Source organism: Lygodium microphyllum, chromosome 1 (genome assembly GCF_053477565.2).
Source record: "Lygodium microphyllum isolate KBCC chromosome 1, Lygodium_microphyllum_v1.1.10, whole genome shotgun sequence".
Taxonomy (NCBI): Eukaryota; Viridiplantae; Streptophyta; class Polypodiopsida; order Schizaeales; family Lygodiaceae; genus Lygodium; species Lygodium microphyllum.
The window spans coordinates 27,136,600-27,153,994 of NC_141135.1; the positions used below are offsets into that span (position 1 = coordinate 27,136,600).

The 17,395-nt window shown below is 40.7% G+C and overlaps 1 protein-coding gene across 1 annotated transcript in view; it reads right to left on the reverse strand.

Moving 5' to 3' along the window:
* Positions 1–2,476, reverse strand: part of LOC148040934 (dicarboxylate transporter 2.1, chloroplastic-like) — a 40,952-nt gene extending 38,476 nt beyond the window's left edge. The window contains exons 1-3 of the mRNA XM_087674737.1: positions 2,260–2,476; positions 1,228–2,104; positions 302–615 (exon numbers count right to left, since the gene is read on the reverse strand). Of these exons, the coding sequence (XP_087530863.1) occupies positions 302–615; positions 1,228–2,082 (1,169 nt within the window). The 5' untranslated portion in view covers positions 2,083–2,104; positions 2,260–2,476. The remainder of the gene's footprint in view (positions 1–301; positions 616–1,227; positions 2,105–2,259) is intronic.
* Positions 2,477–17,395: the final 14,919 nt, after the last annotated feature.

The window sequence follows — 17,395 nt, forward strand, 5'->3', positions numbered from 1 at the left end:
CAAACTATGTTGACATGACTATTGCTACATGCCCTTCACAAACTTGAGATGCATTTTTGGTATAACTAAGCAACGATTGGACAAGTTGTCAAATTTTGTTTACACTTAACCTGCTCAAGTAAACCATTCTTCATGATGCTTGAGAATACATCACACATGTATCATGTGTTTGTAGATCACTGCTGTTGCATCCAGCATGATGTATTTTTAAACAGGCAATCTTCTAAGCAAGTATAATTAAAACATAGAAAATAAACATTTCAATGTAAAGCAGTCTATGAGGCAAGCACTATGAAATTACCCAAACACCCAGAGTGAAACTGCAAGCACCATTGTTGCAATCATAACCCATTCATTTTTTGTCATTGTGCCCATCTCCTGTAACTTCTTTGTTGCAATTGCCGGTGCATCAGGCGTATCCTTAATCTCTGGAGGAGAAAGTTTGTACATGATAAGAGGGGTAGCAAGTAAAGCAACAATTGACGGAACACTTGCTGCTTTGAACCATGATATCCATGGATTTGGCACTACGACTCCCAGCCCTTCTGCTAGTTTCAAACATAGCAGGTTCTGAGCTGCTGCAGTTAAGAAAAGAGCACTGGATTGCCCTGCTGCCTGTTACACAAGAAGACATCAATCCATTTGAGAAGTTCCAAACTTTTGCCATCAACTTCCAAACTTCCTGTTGTCAAATTATTTGTTCAGCCAACCAGATGCAGAATCCAGATCTCCCTTAATAATTACAGTTCAAAAAATTCAGTACTGCTAAGTCAACAATCCATAACACTGTACAGCACAGTTTCAAACTTCAAATGTGCAAGGGCACCCTTTATGTTCCAATGTCATTTTTCTTAAACTAATGGCGCCCTTCCCTCCATATTTCATATCTGAGAACACTTTTACCATTCCATTTCAGCATACATCAGAGGATCTTAAACTAACGGTACACTTCCAGTGTGGTAACTTTTTGAACTTTCTTGCTGCTAAGTTAACAATTCGTAACCTGGTTCTCTACAGGTCCAAACTCAAATTTCTAGAACACACATATTTCAGATGTCTTAAGCTTATGGTAACACTCCCTCCATCCACTCACCTGACCTTACAAAAACCACTAACTTATAATAATCATGGACAACAGCACGTGCCCAACCTGCTGCAGTAATTAGCCTCCAAGTTCATGACAGACTTATCTTTCAATATGTAAATGAGTAGTTGTGAAATCCAAACCTGAAATTGAGTCTGGATCAAATATGAACCAAGCTTTTTCGAAGATGCATCTTTCGGCTTGCTATTAGCAGAGAGTGACAAAGACTGAATAATAGGCAAAAATACTCCGCCTGCCCGTGCAGTGGTACTAGGCATTGCAGGAGCAATTAGAGCCTCACTCACGGTAAGCCCATAGGAGAGTCCCAAAGTACTTTTGCCAAGCATCTTCACAAAATAAGTTGCAATTCGATCACCAAGCCCCGTCTTTACAAAGCCACGTGCAAAGAAGAAGGATATCACAATAAGCCAGATAACCTCGTTTGTTAAAGCACTGAAAGCAGCCGTAAATGATAATGTGCCTGAGATGATTGAAGCAGTCAAGGCGATAAAGGCCCAGGCTCCCACAGGAAGAGGACTGAGGACCAAGCCAGTAATTGTGGAGAGGAAAATGGCTAGCAATTGCCATGCTTGACTTGTCACTGCGACTGGCTTAGGGACTAAATACCGCACAATGAGCCCCACGGCCACTGAAATGACAAATGGCAAGGGCTTTGCACCTTGCCAAGCTTTGGGAGGATCGTTTGATGCAGAGGGTGCTCCTGCAGTGGCTGAAGCAGATGAAGCCACAATAGTTGCAGCCTTGGAATGCTCCTTGCTGGACTGGCTCAAAAGAGGTACTAATTGTCTTTTCTGCAAATTGAAAAACGTAGAGCACAAGCTTCCACATCTTGCAGACGAAGCGGCTGTGGAGGACGATTTCAGTGGTGAAGCAGAGACACAGTTGAGGGATGCCGCTCGAGGCGTGTGCCGGCGAGATGGTATACCGAGATGTGAAGACAAAGGAGAACGGGGCGCCTTAAGGACGAGGCTCTCCATGGCTACAGCTGCTGATCCAGCTCTGGAATGCAACAGAATTAAAACTTTAAACAGATTTCAAAAAATTCTGCATGCGGAAATTGAGCTACCGTAGATTTGCAATGCACGATATGCTTTTCTTCTTCTTTTCAAAATCAAGGTCTGATAGAAAATTGGGTCGGGTAAAGAAGAACATGCCTGGCAACCAGATCGGCAGCCAGAGCGCAGACGCGAGGTCGATCTTGAAATGTAAGGACGCGACCTAGGGTTGGAGCTTATAAGTGGGAGCTATGGCTCACGCCTCCTCGACAGGAGATGGACCGATCGAACGCCAGTCTCGTCTGCACCTTTTCCCTTGATACATCCGCCTTCCGCTCTACACTTCCCGTCCACCACAGGCTATAAGATGTGGGGCCAATCGCGTCTTTCTTTTAAATGCAGGGAATAATAATTTCATGTACGTACTTCTGTACTATTATTTTCTAATGTTCCAAAGCAATCAGCAAACCTGACACAGTAATAAGAACCATTTACATCTACATTTATAATTTTATTTTTGAATATTACAAACCCTACCAAGTAAGAGCCAGATCTATATGACACAGGTTAGGGATCAAAATTTTGAGGAAGGGGAAGTAAATCCTTTTGAGCATCATCACCATCGGAATTATCCTCTATTAAGATGGTATTTTATATCTAAGTTTAAAAAATATAACTATATTTTGACAAATTTGGAGTCCTTCTCCCAAATTTTTGAGAAGGATTTTTCAAAATGTTAACAAGTTCTAGGTGGAAACAAACCCGCCTTTTCCCAATCATAATTATATTGTTAGCAACTATGGTGATGGAAGGTTTCCTATCAATGATAGGAAGCTTCAAATTTGTTTTGACACCTTGTGAGGCTACAAATCAAGCAAACGAGAGAGAAGAGCATTCTACAATGCAACAAAAAAAATGCTTGTTAACAGGTAACACACCTACACCTATAAAGGGACAAGATGGACCTAAATGCTTTTCAACTAATGAGAGACCATTATTTGTCACTAAACCCATCCTCAATCAACATAGATCTGTACCATGGATGCAATAATGCAAGGGGTGGAGGCAATCACAGTTTAGGGGGCTATCACTTTACTGACTCCCTTACCCTACCACCTTTATGTGTTCCGATGTGGCACCTAATGACTCTCTTAGTCTCTTCTCAGATCAATCATATACGCGCACTTGCTCTCTCTCTCTCTCTCTCTCTCTCTCTCTCTCTCTCTCTCTCTCTCTCTCTCTCTCTCTCTCTCTCTCTCTCTCTCTCTCTCTCTCTCTCTCTCTTTTCGTAAAAGGTAATTGTATTAATTACGAAAAGGTACAAGATTACATGATGACATGATTACAAGAGACACGAGGGCCCTAGCCCAACATGTGGGAAATCCCCGTACTAATGCACTACAAAGGTTACACCAATCATGGCAATGACCCAGAGGCAATTGCCATATGCCAAGGATGCAAATCCTCCAGAGGGAGCAAGTCGGAGTGTCGAATGAGATCTAGCTGCCAATGCAAGAGCCCTTTAAGCCTGGCAATATGTCTCGGTACATTAGAGGCCGAATCAAAAAGAAAAGCATTGCACGTGGTCCAAATGTGCCAGCATCCCCAGTATCTGAAAAAGTGAAATAAGATCTTCATATGTAACTGTGGCAGTGTGGGGTACTTTGGGCACACAAAAACCCAATCGAAAGGAGTTAGTGAGGACCCCACCACCGCTTGCCAGATTTGCGACAAGAGTAACCAGATATTCTTGGCGAGTGGGCAAGAAAGAAAACAATGTCGGGCCAATTCCACGGTAGTGGTACAGAAGAAACAATTGCCATTCGAGATTCGACGCTTGGAAAGGGCCGAGGCAAGAGGAAGACCACCAATCATTACTTGCCTTATTCAGCCAGCCCTCCATCAGTATTGCCTGCCACCATGTCCACGATTTCCGCAGTCCCCAAACAGTATTAGCTTTCACACCCAGCCAGTGGTGATCTCGAATGAGAAGATGATACACCTGATTGGTAGAGGCCTTGTCCAGACTCAACCTACCTGCAAGGTCCCAGTCCTGCCAAGGCCGATCCACAGCCAGGGCAGGAAAGGGTTGCCGACCCTGAAGCTCCAATAAAAGCTTTTCCCATAAACCACGGTATCCGTGCGGGATCCTGCAAAGTCTCCTAGCAGTCCGAAACGATGCGAGGACATTGCGAGTGGCAAGGGTAGCATCCGCAATCGAAGTCAGACCTAAACGGGCCATGCGGTTAAATCTCGGTCTGAGCTAATGCTTGTCTTCCCATGAAAGTAATCTGGATACTGCCAACAATTCAAGCTGAAAGGAGTTAGACTGCACGCGGTCCCCTACTGGATGCCAACGGGCCTTTTGGAGCACCACTTTCCAAGAGCCGACCAAGTGTAGTAACAAAGAGAAAGAGGGACTGGAAAATCAAGAGTCGGAATTAAGGACATGCCACCAGGAGGCCCGAAGCCATGTGTTACCATGGCGTAGCCCGCTGTCCTCAAGAAAATAACGGGCTATGATGGTCCACGGGTGATGATCCACACACATGGCATGAAAAAGAGACCAACGAAGAGCCACCATATGAGTTTCTGCATCCAAAATAGCGCCACCACCCATGCGTTTAGGGGTACATGTATGCGACCATGAAATCCATGAAATGCCTGCCTGCAGGGAGTCCTTCTTCCATAGCATGAAACGAATAGGATGAGTAAGAGCCTTCAAAGTAGTAGGCGTCCATGGCAGCAATGGCAGGAAATACGTTAGCATTGGTAGCATAATGGTCTGAGCCACTTTGAGGCGCACATGGAATGGCCACGCTTGCGACTTCTAATACATAAACTTCGTCGCTAGTTTTTGTGAAATCCACTCCAGTAGGTCCTTTGGCCGTACATCCACTCCCAACAGGTATCCAAGATGCCTGACAATGGATCCATGGGAAACCACCTGACCCTACCAGCCTAATGACTATAAATCAGGCTCCGTGCAACTGAGAATGGCCGACTTAAAGGCATTGATGCGAAGACCAGAGGCCTGACCAAAGAGCATCCAAACATCTAATGCCTTTCGAATGTTGTCCCTGTCTGCCCGCAAAATCATAAAGATGTCATCAGCCAAAGATTGGCTAATGAAGTGCTGCCCCAAAGGAAGAGACAATCCGGCCAGCTGAGCCGAAGCCGCCATTGAGGATAACATTGAAAGGACCGGGTGAGTCGCCAGGGCAAAGAAGAGAGGACTCAAAGGGCAACCCTGTCTGACCGAGCGAGCAAGGATAAATGGCTCTGTAACCCCACCATTGAGCATAACTCTAGAAGAAGCCGTAGCACTAATGGTGTAGATCAATCGGGACATCCGGGTGCCAAAGCCCATAGCAGACATGAGATCTGCAATAAAAGACCAGTCCACATAGTCAAACGCCTTTTCCAAGTCCAGTTGAATCAAGACCACTTCCTGACTGGAATGCCGCGCATAGTCAATAGCCATTTGCACATTCAAGATATTATGGAGAATGTTGCGGCCCTTGATGAAACCATATTGGAGAGGATGCACAATAGCGGGAAGGTGCTTGTGAAGCCGATTCGCCAGCACTTTGGAGAAGATTTTATACATCGAGCCCATCAAAGAAATTGGTCTCCAGTGTTGCAGCTTTGACGGCGAAGGGACCTTGGGAATTAGTTTGATAAGGCCTTCTTTCCATGAGGAGGGCATGACCCTGTTTCCCAAACCTGCTGACACATGACCGCCAATGGCTTCACCAACTACGCGGCCGAATGCTCAAAGAATTCATTAGTGAGACCATCCCAACCAGGACTTTTATCCTTAGGCAGGTGCAACAAAACATCCATAACCTCCTCCTCACAAATATCCGCCTCCAAAGTGGTTTGCATATCAAGTGGAACCTGCTAACGGACCAGATGATTCTCTCTCTCTCTCTCTCTCTCTCTCTCTCTCTTGGACATCTCACAAGCCAAGCTGCAGCCTGTTGCGCTCCATAAAACATCATGTTGAAGTTGCAACTACTTTATCTCCAAAGAACAACATCACAACAAAACCCTTCATCATTGGGCCCAATACCCTTGATCATCAAGACCACATAACTACAAAACTTCCTTCTTCACACCAAATTTAAAAGATTGATGAAGGAGAGAGAGAGAGAGAGAGAGCGAGCTTGAGTTCTTATAAGACATAGTGCACACAAGATAGAAAGCTAGACACCATGTTCTTCTTTTTCTTCTACAACAACAATAGTCTACAAAAGATAAGGGAAAAATAACATACACAACAATCTATTCGCGATCCATAATATGAATACAAACTAATGAGTTGGCTAGATAGAGTTCCAAAACTTGGTATAGGTGGACAACATACTAACATCCAACTATAAAGTATCATTTGAAGCATAGGCTGTTGTAGGTAGCAACCGTGACAGTAATGTAAATGTGAAAATAATCATCTTAGATACAAGACTGTTAAAAAGTGGTATTGAGGTTATCATCTCGACACTCCCCCTCAAGCTCAACTCCATGGTTTGCACTCCCAGTAAGCTTCAAAATCATCAAAGTTTTTCCACTTCGAGGGCCTTGGCAAAAATAACTACAACCTACTCCTTTGTACTACTCACACATATGAGATCAATTCCACCTACCAAACCCCACTCTTTGATGAAGTGATAATGAACCTCAATGTGTTCCGTACATGTACGAAACATCGAGTCTCTTGCCACTTGTATGCTGATCGTATTGTCACAACAAATGATAACTATTACGTATTTATGTATCCCCAAATCATTGAGTATCTTTTGCATCCAAGCTACCTCACATACTTCCATACCAACATCCATATACTCTACCTCTATGCTTGATAATACAACAAGGGGTTGTTTATTACTACTCTAAGTCATAGTCCCACTCCCAAAAGAAAACACATAACCATCAATAGCCTTCCTGTCAAACACGCTTTCTCCCCAATCTATATCTATGTAACCAAATAACTCCACTAGCGAATTAGTCTCATAAAAGATACCATGATCCAAGGTGGCATTAAGCTATTGAAATGCACATTTCACACTATCCAAATGAGGCTTAGGAGGTGCCTATATAAACTAAGTCTCTAAATTGATTGTGCAATTATAATCTGGCCTAGTGATAGTAGTGAAGATCAAACTTTCCACAATCTTCTTGCACATTGTGGTATTCTCCAATATCTCACCCATATTAACACTATGACATGCTTGCTTTGCTGCTCGGTACTGTTTCAAATAACATAAGGTGTATTGTCTAGACTCTCAAGTCCACTTCCCAACGGAAGGTCTTGACCATTCCCATGAGCTTGAATTTTTCGAGTTCTAAGTTAACTAATGTCACATGTTCAGTCGTCGAGCATCTGCTTATACTAGATAGTCCAAATTGAAGCTGACTCGTATCACACTTGGTTCAAGGAGAGTGAGAAACAAGCGGGGGAATGGGTGCGTTGACTCCTCTGCTCGTAAGGCAAAGCCGCATTTCATTCCCCTAAAATGATACAGAGTCAAGGTTCTAATTGATTTTATGTGGTCAATGTTCCCTATGCCATAACACATCAAGTTCTAAAGAAGCTCTTGGCTTACCAAGACCACATCGCCTTAGGGAGGATTTGTCAAGAATTACGCCCTCCCGCTTCCCTTGGTTGGGTAGTTTAGTTGTCTACTTACCTAAGACATTTACATTATTGTATACATAAAATTAGCTTTCCTAATTAGTCCCTTTTAATCATAGTATTCATTCATGTAACTTAAGTCACAATACACAAACAATTGAAAATAATCATTTGAAAAACAACTTCTTTATTTAATAGAAAATCTTATACAAGTGTTCACCTTCCACCCATATAGAAGAATGACTCGAATGCCTTTATTTTACCAAGATTTCCGCCCCTAACTAGTACAAAGGCCCTCAGGAAGTCCATCATAAATTACATAAGGCTTTGGATGGTTCGTAGTAGTCTAAGAGTTTACTAGTAAGAGCCCCCATGGCACCCTTAATTCCTTGGTAAAAAACTACATCCCCTTGGTAAAGGGATCGCAACTAGCCATGGGGGAGGTCTAGCACTCTTTCCTTTTATCATGTTGTAAATTTGGTACATTAGGGTTTTGATCAATTCAGTCAAACTTCCTAAGTGTATCAGGAAAACTTGTATACACCTTTTGTAAGCACACACATTTCTTTTCAAGCAATATTTCTATGCAAAATAGGGAGGCAATTGGAGTAAGGTTTTTAACTTAGCGGTAATTTTTTCCAACTTGGTCTTATCCCCTTTCTAGATTTTTCCTAATTCCTTTTGGATTTTCTAAGTTTCCTTCTAATTAGTCTTTTTTTGTTGGATCTTCCCTCAGTTAGTACTATTTTATCTAACTCGGTTTGGTCTTTGCTCGCAATCTTTCTTAACATAACCATTGTCAAAGGTTGATCGATTGACCTTATTTATGAGTCTTGACTATTTTTCTATACTCCTATGTGTTGGAAAATAGTTAAATTTTTTCTTAATTTATGGAAACCAAGTTGGAACATTACAATCTCAAATTTTACTTTGGAAGCTACGTAAGTCAACAAGGCCAGTATTTTCCCTACGAATTTTAGGCTTCTATTTTTTCTAATGAAAATTATATCATCTTTTTGATTGATTCATGACCTAGGGTTCTCATTTCACTTTGTCACGTTAGCAAAGTGAGTTGATTCAAATACCCCAAGTTCTAATAACTACTTACTCTGTTCAATAATTTCTAACGGCTACATATACAATTTAATAATTCTGACTTTATTAATAATGATGGACTATCCTTTATTTAAAAATAAATTTCAATTCAATAAATTTAATTATCTATTTTTATTTTTTAATGCACTTTACATAATTTATAAATGCTAAGAAAATATTTCTCTAAGTTTGTATGATTTATAAATATTAAAAAATATTTATCTATGTTTTTATGATTTATAAATGCAAATAAAATATTTTCTTATGTAATTACTTGATTTTTAATTTCTTGTAGAGTTTTTAACGATCCTTTCTAAATAAAAAATTTAATTTATTTTGATGTGCTTTATTTATATGCAACTATTCAATGCATTACATTGTTGTGCAATTTTATTCTACCTTTCAAATATTAAAATCTAAATTAATAGTTATTACTTTATTCCTTTCTTTTTTTTTCCCTATTTGTTAAGCTATAAGTTCTTTGTCAAATATTAAAAAATATTTTACTACTTACATTTCTAATCTTTGTATTGAATGAATTTGATCTAAGAAAGAACATGGGATGGTGTGTTATCCATGTTCATAACTACATTTGTAGCTCTCGTGCTCCCCACTCCAGAATATTGTCTCTTCGAGGTCATCACAAAATAGAGAGTCTTTGGATGCTAGCTTCCAAGCTTTATCTGTCTTAATTGGAAGCCTCAAGCAGATACAAGAGTTCCTTATGAGATGGAGATCTTATGGAGTGAAAAAGGAGCCGCTCCATGGATGCTAGACGCAAGGTCGACAAAGCTTCCATAAGCTAGAGTTGTGCAACTTCCTTGCAGTTCAGTAGTGATGATGGACTCCTCTTGCTTTTCTCTTTCCTTCCTCCTCCCTCCTATCTCTTCTTTTCCTTCTGTTCTCCTCTCTTACACTTCTTCTTCTTTCCTCCTACCTCCTCCTTCTTCCTCCCTTTCTCTCATTCCTCCTAGCTTCTTCTCCTACCTCTTCCTTCTTCTTATTTTCCTCTCAGTACTCCTCCTCTCTTCTTCTCTATCTCTCTCTCTTCCCCCCCTCTCTCTCTCAATATGGAAGCAACAAACTAGTAGCTAATTTTCAATAAAAACCTTGCTTTAAGTCTTTTGGCTAAGGCTTTATAGGCCTTAAAAGCCTTAATCTCTCACTTATCCCCCCATGGGGTATATCGATTAAGACTTAATTATCCTCAATCTCTTCACTGCCATCATCATCATAACTTGTCCTTTTGTGGTAGTTCTTGAACTGATTGAGTGGTGACATGGTAGTTTTGGGCTTATCAATGTGTGAACTTGATGATTGATCTGGTAGTGAAGATGACGTTTGTTGATGATGACGACACAACAATTTGTCAAATTGTTCGATTTGTTTAATTTTTTGTTATTTTAAGGTTTTCTTTTAAACCTTTATTAACTCCATCCTAAGTGCCCCGTCACGCACAGGGTCTTTTTAATGGTTGGGTATTACAAACACTTAGCTTCAAATTTTGATCCAATGGCACTTTGATCGGCTTGCAATCAACAATATCGCACTTTTATCACCATATCCAAAATATACTGTCTTTATGACAACCATATTTCCTCAAACATTTTGATCACCTCAATGCTAATAAAATACTTGAATTATTTCAAATATTTCGTGTCAAATTTTTGCTTGAGAAGACTCTTCACATTCTCCACCTCTTGTGTATTATTGCCCCTAATAATCAAATCATCTACATCCAATGTAATCATGACAATGCCCTTGTCACTTTGACACACAATGTGATTGATCAACATTTGCAACATGAAAATCAATAAAGACAATATATTGTGCTATCTTATCATGCCAAGCTCTTGGTGCCTATTTCAATCCATGTAAGGCTTTACATAGCTTACACACTCAATGGAGGTAGCACATATTCTTGTAACCCTCTGACTCCTTCGTGTACACTTCTTCTTGGCAACTCACCATGCAAAAATGCATTCTTTACATCTATTTGATGCAATATCAAACATTTTACTATTGCAACTATTGTAATGACAACTATCATAGTTGTCTTCTTTACCACTAGAGTGGACGTCCCCTCATAGTCATTCCCATAAGTCTATCCATAACCTTTGCCAACCAACCTTGTTTTATATCCACTCACACTTCCATCTACATTATGTTTTACATTATAAATCAACCTATAGCTTTCTTATCCTCATGCGATGTCACTAAATCTAAAGTTTGATTTGTATCTAATGCAACCTCTCATCTATGGTTTTCTTACAATGCACGTGACCAACAAATTTCTCAAGATAAACGAGCTCAACTAATTTCGCAACATTTTTCATATATGTATAATGGTGTAATGTAGCAATTTTTAGCCTTGCCTTTGTATTAGAACTAGGAATTTAGGGTTTAGAATAAAATGGTAGACACTTAGCATTGGCCCCATCTTTGGCTATTTATTTTGTATGGTTCATCTATTGAGGAGCTTGGATCCTTCCACCTAGCATGAAGGTGTATGTTCATGTTTTCCTAGTATGATGGTGAGTTCTCATGTATGAGTCTTAGCCTCATTAAGAGCCTTGATCTTTGTCTAGTGGTCATCTTGATTTTAGCCATGGATTCCTTGTACCATGAGCATTATTTCAATACAAGGCATGGCTATGGTTTCTTAGTTCATTTCTTGGTAATTTTGTTAGAAGCTAAGGTTGATTTTGAGTTTAGAGGAAAGATTTATCTTAGTACTATGAGAGCATGAGAGCCTAAGCTTTAGATCCATATCCATTTTTGTTTTACTCAAAGAATTCACATCAAACAAGGTACAAGAGATGCAAATTTGTTGCGAGTACACTCCTATGCCATCAAGGCTTCTATGCATAATTGAAGACAAAAAAATTGGTGGGATTGAGTACCTTCACCATACAACAATAATTTATTAATAGATAATTTGAACAAAAAAAAAAACAAGAGAGAAGAGAAATTGAGAAAGCATATACAACACAAGAATGGGTTCAATCTACCCCCATGCATGGATGAGCACCTCTCCCATGCATGTATTTATAATATTAGAATAAGCTTTTATGCTCAAAATACATTGAAAGCATCCTTTTTGGGTTCTTGCTTTTCCTCACCTTGCACAACTTGATTTTGTGCAAATAAACTGAAACACACTCTATTTTAATAGCTTTATAAAAATAATATGTTATATTCTCTAATAAATACATCAAAATAAATCTGTACACATACAGAGTCCTTGCGTATATAAAATATAATACTTTCAATAATATTTTTTAACACTCTAAAGCACATAAATTTCATGCATTAAGATGTACACTCCAACTCTATCAAATTGTATGCTCACCACAATAGAATACACATTAGTATCCAAGTTCCATCTATCTACCAAGCATAATATGATCAGTATCACTGAGAGTGGAGTTTTGAGCCCTGGATGTGCCTAAAATTTGCCAAAAAATTCGGAATTTAGGGGAAAGATATTTAACATCAAAGGCGGCAGCTGAGCTAGGACGATTTTAAGCACCAAGTGAAAGACGACTTTTAAAAGGCGCTCGAGTGACACTTGTGGATTTTTGATAAATTTTCCAATTGCCGTGCGGGATGTTAAGAGTTTCCAGTTAGTCCGGACAGGGAAATGGCCACAAAGTGGGCAAGATATGAAAAGGTGGACCAAACCTTGGCCAAAAGGGGGGGTGCCCTTTGGAGATTTTACACCCCCCCCCCCCCCCCCCCCCCCCCCAAATTTTATGATCAAAAGATGCAACATTTCGTGGAGAGAGAAAAAGAGATATGGCGACGTGATGCAGCACCGAAATTTGCGGCCTCATCCATGAGGATGGTGATTCCTGGCTGAATACAACCCATCTGATCGACATTACCCCTGATCTTCTCCCTCTTGGCTGATCTTATCGCCGCCCTTTGCACGAGGAATGGACAGATTCTAGTATTTCTCTCTCCTCCCTCTCTCTCTTCTCTATGGGTTGTTCATGTGTGCTATCTTGAAGGAGGAACCAGTGAAGGAGAATGAAGGAAATGGTGATGAAGATTGATAGAGATGTTGAAGACTGAAGTACACCATTGGATTGAGAGCAATGGAGGCTTTGTCTGCTGGTTATGTAGTCATTCAAGGCGTCTCGGGTTACGTACAAACACAGTATGACCATTTTTATGAAGAAAATGAAGGATTTTTGATAGTTTATGATGATAATTATGTTCTTATTGGATGAAAATTTGTGTGAGTGCTGTTTGAATCATGAGTAATTGTTGTGTATTAGAAAATTTTGGTTTTGCAATGATTTACATGCTTTATTTAATTCTCGTAAACCCGAAATGTGGTTTTTAAGTGGCAAAATGGTAGTTTTTTCTGTTTTGGGTGGGATAAAATATGTTCCCATGGGGGGAATATGAAAGATAAATTGAATGTTAGTATGCTGAAGTGATTGGAATAAGAAAAATTAGAAATAAACATATTTTATTACCAAATAAATCATAAAAATGAGAAAAATAAGGAAAAATATAATGATTGTTTGTGGATGTATGGTAGTGGTAAAGCATGAGGTTTAGCCTCAGTTTGCCCTATCTCTTTGTCAAAGTTTGTGATTTATTGCTTTTTATACATTAAAACATGACAAAATGAACCTCTACACCTATGTAACGAAAGCAATACCTAAACGTAGGGGGTTGGGATGTTTGAATGGTGTGATTTGCGTGCTGATTATTGTTGATTTTCTAATGCACATCATGGCATAGAGTCCGTGTTATTTTTTAATTAAGAGGACAGTAGCACGAGTGTTATCTCGGTGCTATCCTTTCATCGCCGCAACGGGTTAGTAGATGTAATGGAAAGCTTGATTGTGCACAAGCACATTGCTGATTTTAAAATGATGTTTGAGCACTTTAGAATCATTCACTTTGCATGTGCATGATGATCATGGTATCGGAATAAAATCCTGGATGCATAGCACCTGTTTTCAATCACAATGACCCACGCTGAGTGTGGAAAGGCATCCTAAGTCGTAGGATAGACATTCGTTTCTTGTGGGATTATTTGGTAAGGAAACATGGTATATCTCCTAAAGACATTTGAAATGAAGAGTGGAGTTTGTTCGTTTGTTTTATATGTTGAGCAGTGTATCAAGGGGCTAATCCCTGCGATGTAGGAGAGTTGCAGTGGGGCTGCGGTGTTTCTACCAAGAGGTTTTCTCCCATGTATGTGATTATCGTGGTATTTATTGCCAATGTGTATGGGTTCTCCCTCTGTGGAGTTTATAGAAAGGGAAACGTTGGACTACAAAACTATGAAACCATAAACACGTAGATTAGGCTTTAGGACAGTTTATCCTTTAGTAGTAGATAGACGCTCCTGGTCTGCGAGGCCGTGAGGGTGTGTTTGTCTGTTATGAGCATGAGGTCCGGCTAGTGCTATAGCCAGTATTGGCCCATTTCAGGTCCCATCAGTGGTGCATCTGCTGCCGGGAGCTACCAATAAGTGGCGGTTCTCGAATCTAGGGTTTTTAGGGACCAAAAAGTTGGTTTATGTCCTCTCACAAGGACCGTCAAGCCGAAATACAAAAAGCAGAACATGCTGAGAGGGCTAGACGGCGGTTGGAGATTGTAAGTCGCTATTTCTCCTCAAAGGAGTAGCCTGATACGCATAAGAGGCATTGGTCTTAGTAACCCAACTATTGGACTTAGTCCGTTAGGTGCAGGAGGAAGCACAAGTTCTTCCTCCCTTCTACCAAGTCAACCCACTTCAAGTGGGGGTGTGATTCCATCAGTCCAAACTCCTATTGTCAATCCGATTGTCGTCATGGCACAACCCATTGCAATTCCTGCAGGGACGTCGAATATGCCAGTTTTAGGAGTTTCTTTGCCCATTTTTAATGGGTTAGCCAAAGAAGATGCGAAGTTTCACATTTGTGAATTCCAAAGACTAATGTTTAATTATCGCATCCAAGATGAGGGACATCTTATGATGTTCTTTAATATAACATCAAAAGGAAGGGCTGCGGTATGGTATCATAGCATGGAGACTGGAACCATAACCACAATCGACCAATTTTATGTAGCTTTCCAAGGAGAATATGCCGCTGAAAGAGGTGGCCAATACTGGTTGCTTGTTTTGAATGTAACATGCCAAGACCCCCATGAGAATGTGAAAGCCTATGCCAAGAAGCTTAAGGAAGTGTTTCAAAAGTTATAAACTTACATTCCTATTCCGCCGACTACCCAATTGCAATACTTCTTGCATGGATTGGATTTCAATATTCAGGTGCAATTGAGCAGTGTGGCTTTGGCTGATATAGACATCGCCATCGCATGGGCAAAAGAAGTAGAGTCATGATTACAAACGGCCTACTCCTCTCGAATAAATCTTAATGCGGGTTTAGTACCTGGAGGCAATCTACCATTGATAAATGGAAGTCAAGGGATGCCTATGAATAACCCTAATGGGAGAGGAAGCATGGTTCAAAATGTACCTTTGCTGCCAGCTCCTCCCACTGTGAGTATGCCTATGGCTAGTCAGTTGGCTCCACCAAATGTTGGAGGCCAAGTTTTGAACCCTAATGTGGTTCTTGTGAGTCAACAACTAATGCCCAATCAAATTGTTAGGCCAATGGAACGACGGATAGACGATCAAGGCTATGAGTCGAGTGCCCTCTAATGTCCTTGGCGAAGTTAAGGATATGATGAAACACTACACTGATATGATTTCTAAACAATATCGGCAAATAGCTATTGACGTCAATTTCTTGAAGAAGCAGCAGAATCTGATAGGGAGTCGACGCCACGAAGAGGGTGGTCCCTCCAGATTCAGTTGTAAGTGGTGTGGCGGACAACATTTCCCTAGAAACTGTCCAAATGTTAAATGTGATATTTGTGGGAAGTCGGGCCACTTAGCCGCTACCTGTTGGAGTAAGATTAGTTCCCTCCAACAAGGGAGTAAACAGCCAGGTCCAGTTAATCATAGAGCGCAAGGTAATAACCTCAAGCAAAATGATGGACCAAGACAAATATTGCAAAGGGGAAAGACCACTATAGAGGAGTTGCCACAAGGCAATGGAGTCAGCCTTATCGAGGTTGTACGCATCAATGGCACCGAAACTTCTAACCTACGAGCCGTGACAAGAGGCCAAAAGGCTACAGAGGATGATAGAGATAACGCAAAACCGGTCGAGGAAAACCCTAAGCAAGGGGATAAGGGGATGCAAGTCCTGAATCCTGGCGTGGAAGGTGGACCTCTAAGGCCTGGACACAAGATTTGATTCTAAGAAGGATGAGGAAGTTCCAAGAACGAAGGCAAGAGCTAAAAAAGAAGCACCAAAGGTGGTCCCGAGACCAAAAGAAACGACGGTCTAGCGAGAAAAGAGAGCTTTGGCTACCTATCATGATTTTGATTTAGCAAGTTCTCTTTGCGAAGTCAAACTAGATGTAAACCTCTTACAGTTGATTAAATTATCTCCAGGAGGACGCAAGGAATTTAAGAAGATCTTGCGTATTGGGTATATTGTAGAACCTTTGGGCATATCACGAGTAGGGGAAGATTGGTTTGATCATGCTGAAAAGAATTGCCCTAGGGTTCCAGCATACGTGGATGGAATATTAGTGGAGTATGCTATCGTAGACACTGGGTCCTCCATCAATATCATGAGTTCAGAGTTATGGAGAGGTTGGGTCTAGGCATAAAAAAAGATAGCTCCACCCTTCTTCGAATAGCCGATGATAGTCTAAGGCAACAATAAGGTTGTGTTACTAAAGTCCATGTTACAGTTGCAAGTGTAGAATGTTGCTTAGACTTCAGGGTGATAAGATTTGCAGGACGTCCGAGTTATCGAGTCTTGCTAGGCAGGCCTTGGATTTTACGAATAGAATGTCAAGTCGATATACCCGTCGGTTGAGTGGTTCTAGATAGAGGCGCTAATCGAGTAATAGTCGATGCTTACCCTGAGTCTCCTCAAAGTGAGAGAGCTCCTTTATCCTTTACTGAATTAGAAACAACAGATGATCCATCTAGTAGTGAGACATCATCTAGTGATGAATCTAGAGAGGGGTCCACTACAGAGGATAACTATCAGATAACTGTAAATGAACCAACAGAGCCGCTAGATAGGATAAGAGATGCAGATGTGATTGAGTTGGACCTTGGCACGCCAAATGATTCACGGCCAATTAAATTAGGTTCCATGTTCAGTTCAGCAGAAAGGGAGGACTATGTGTCCTTGATTCAAGAATTTCGCGACATTTTTTCTTGGAGCTATGATGAGGTGAGAGGCATTCCTCCCAGCCTGGCTGTTCATACTATTCCTGTAAAAGAAGGTAGTCGTCTTGTGCGTTAGAAGGTAAGGCGTATGCCTTTTGAATTGAGGGACGGGCTGTTTGAGGAGTTACAGAAGTTACGAAAAGTTGGTTTAATCTTCCCTATACAACACACAGAATGGTGTTCACCAGTTGTCATCAGGAAGAAGAAAAACAACCAGATCCGACTATGTGTAGATTTTTGAGAGTTGAATAAGCAGACGGTTAAGGATTACTACCTGTTGCCATTTATTGACCGGA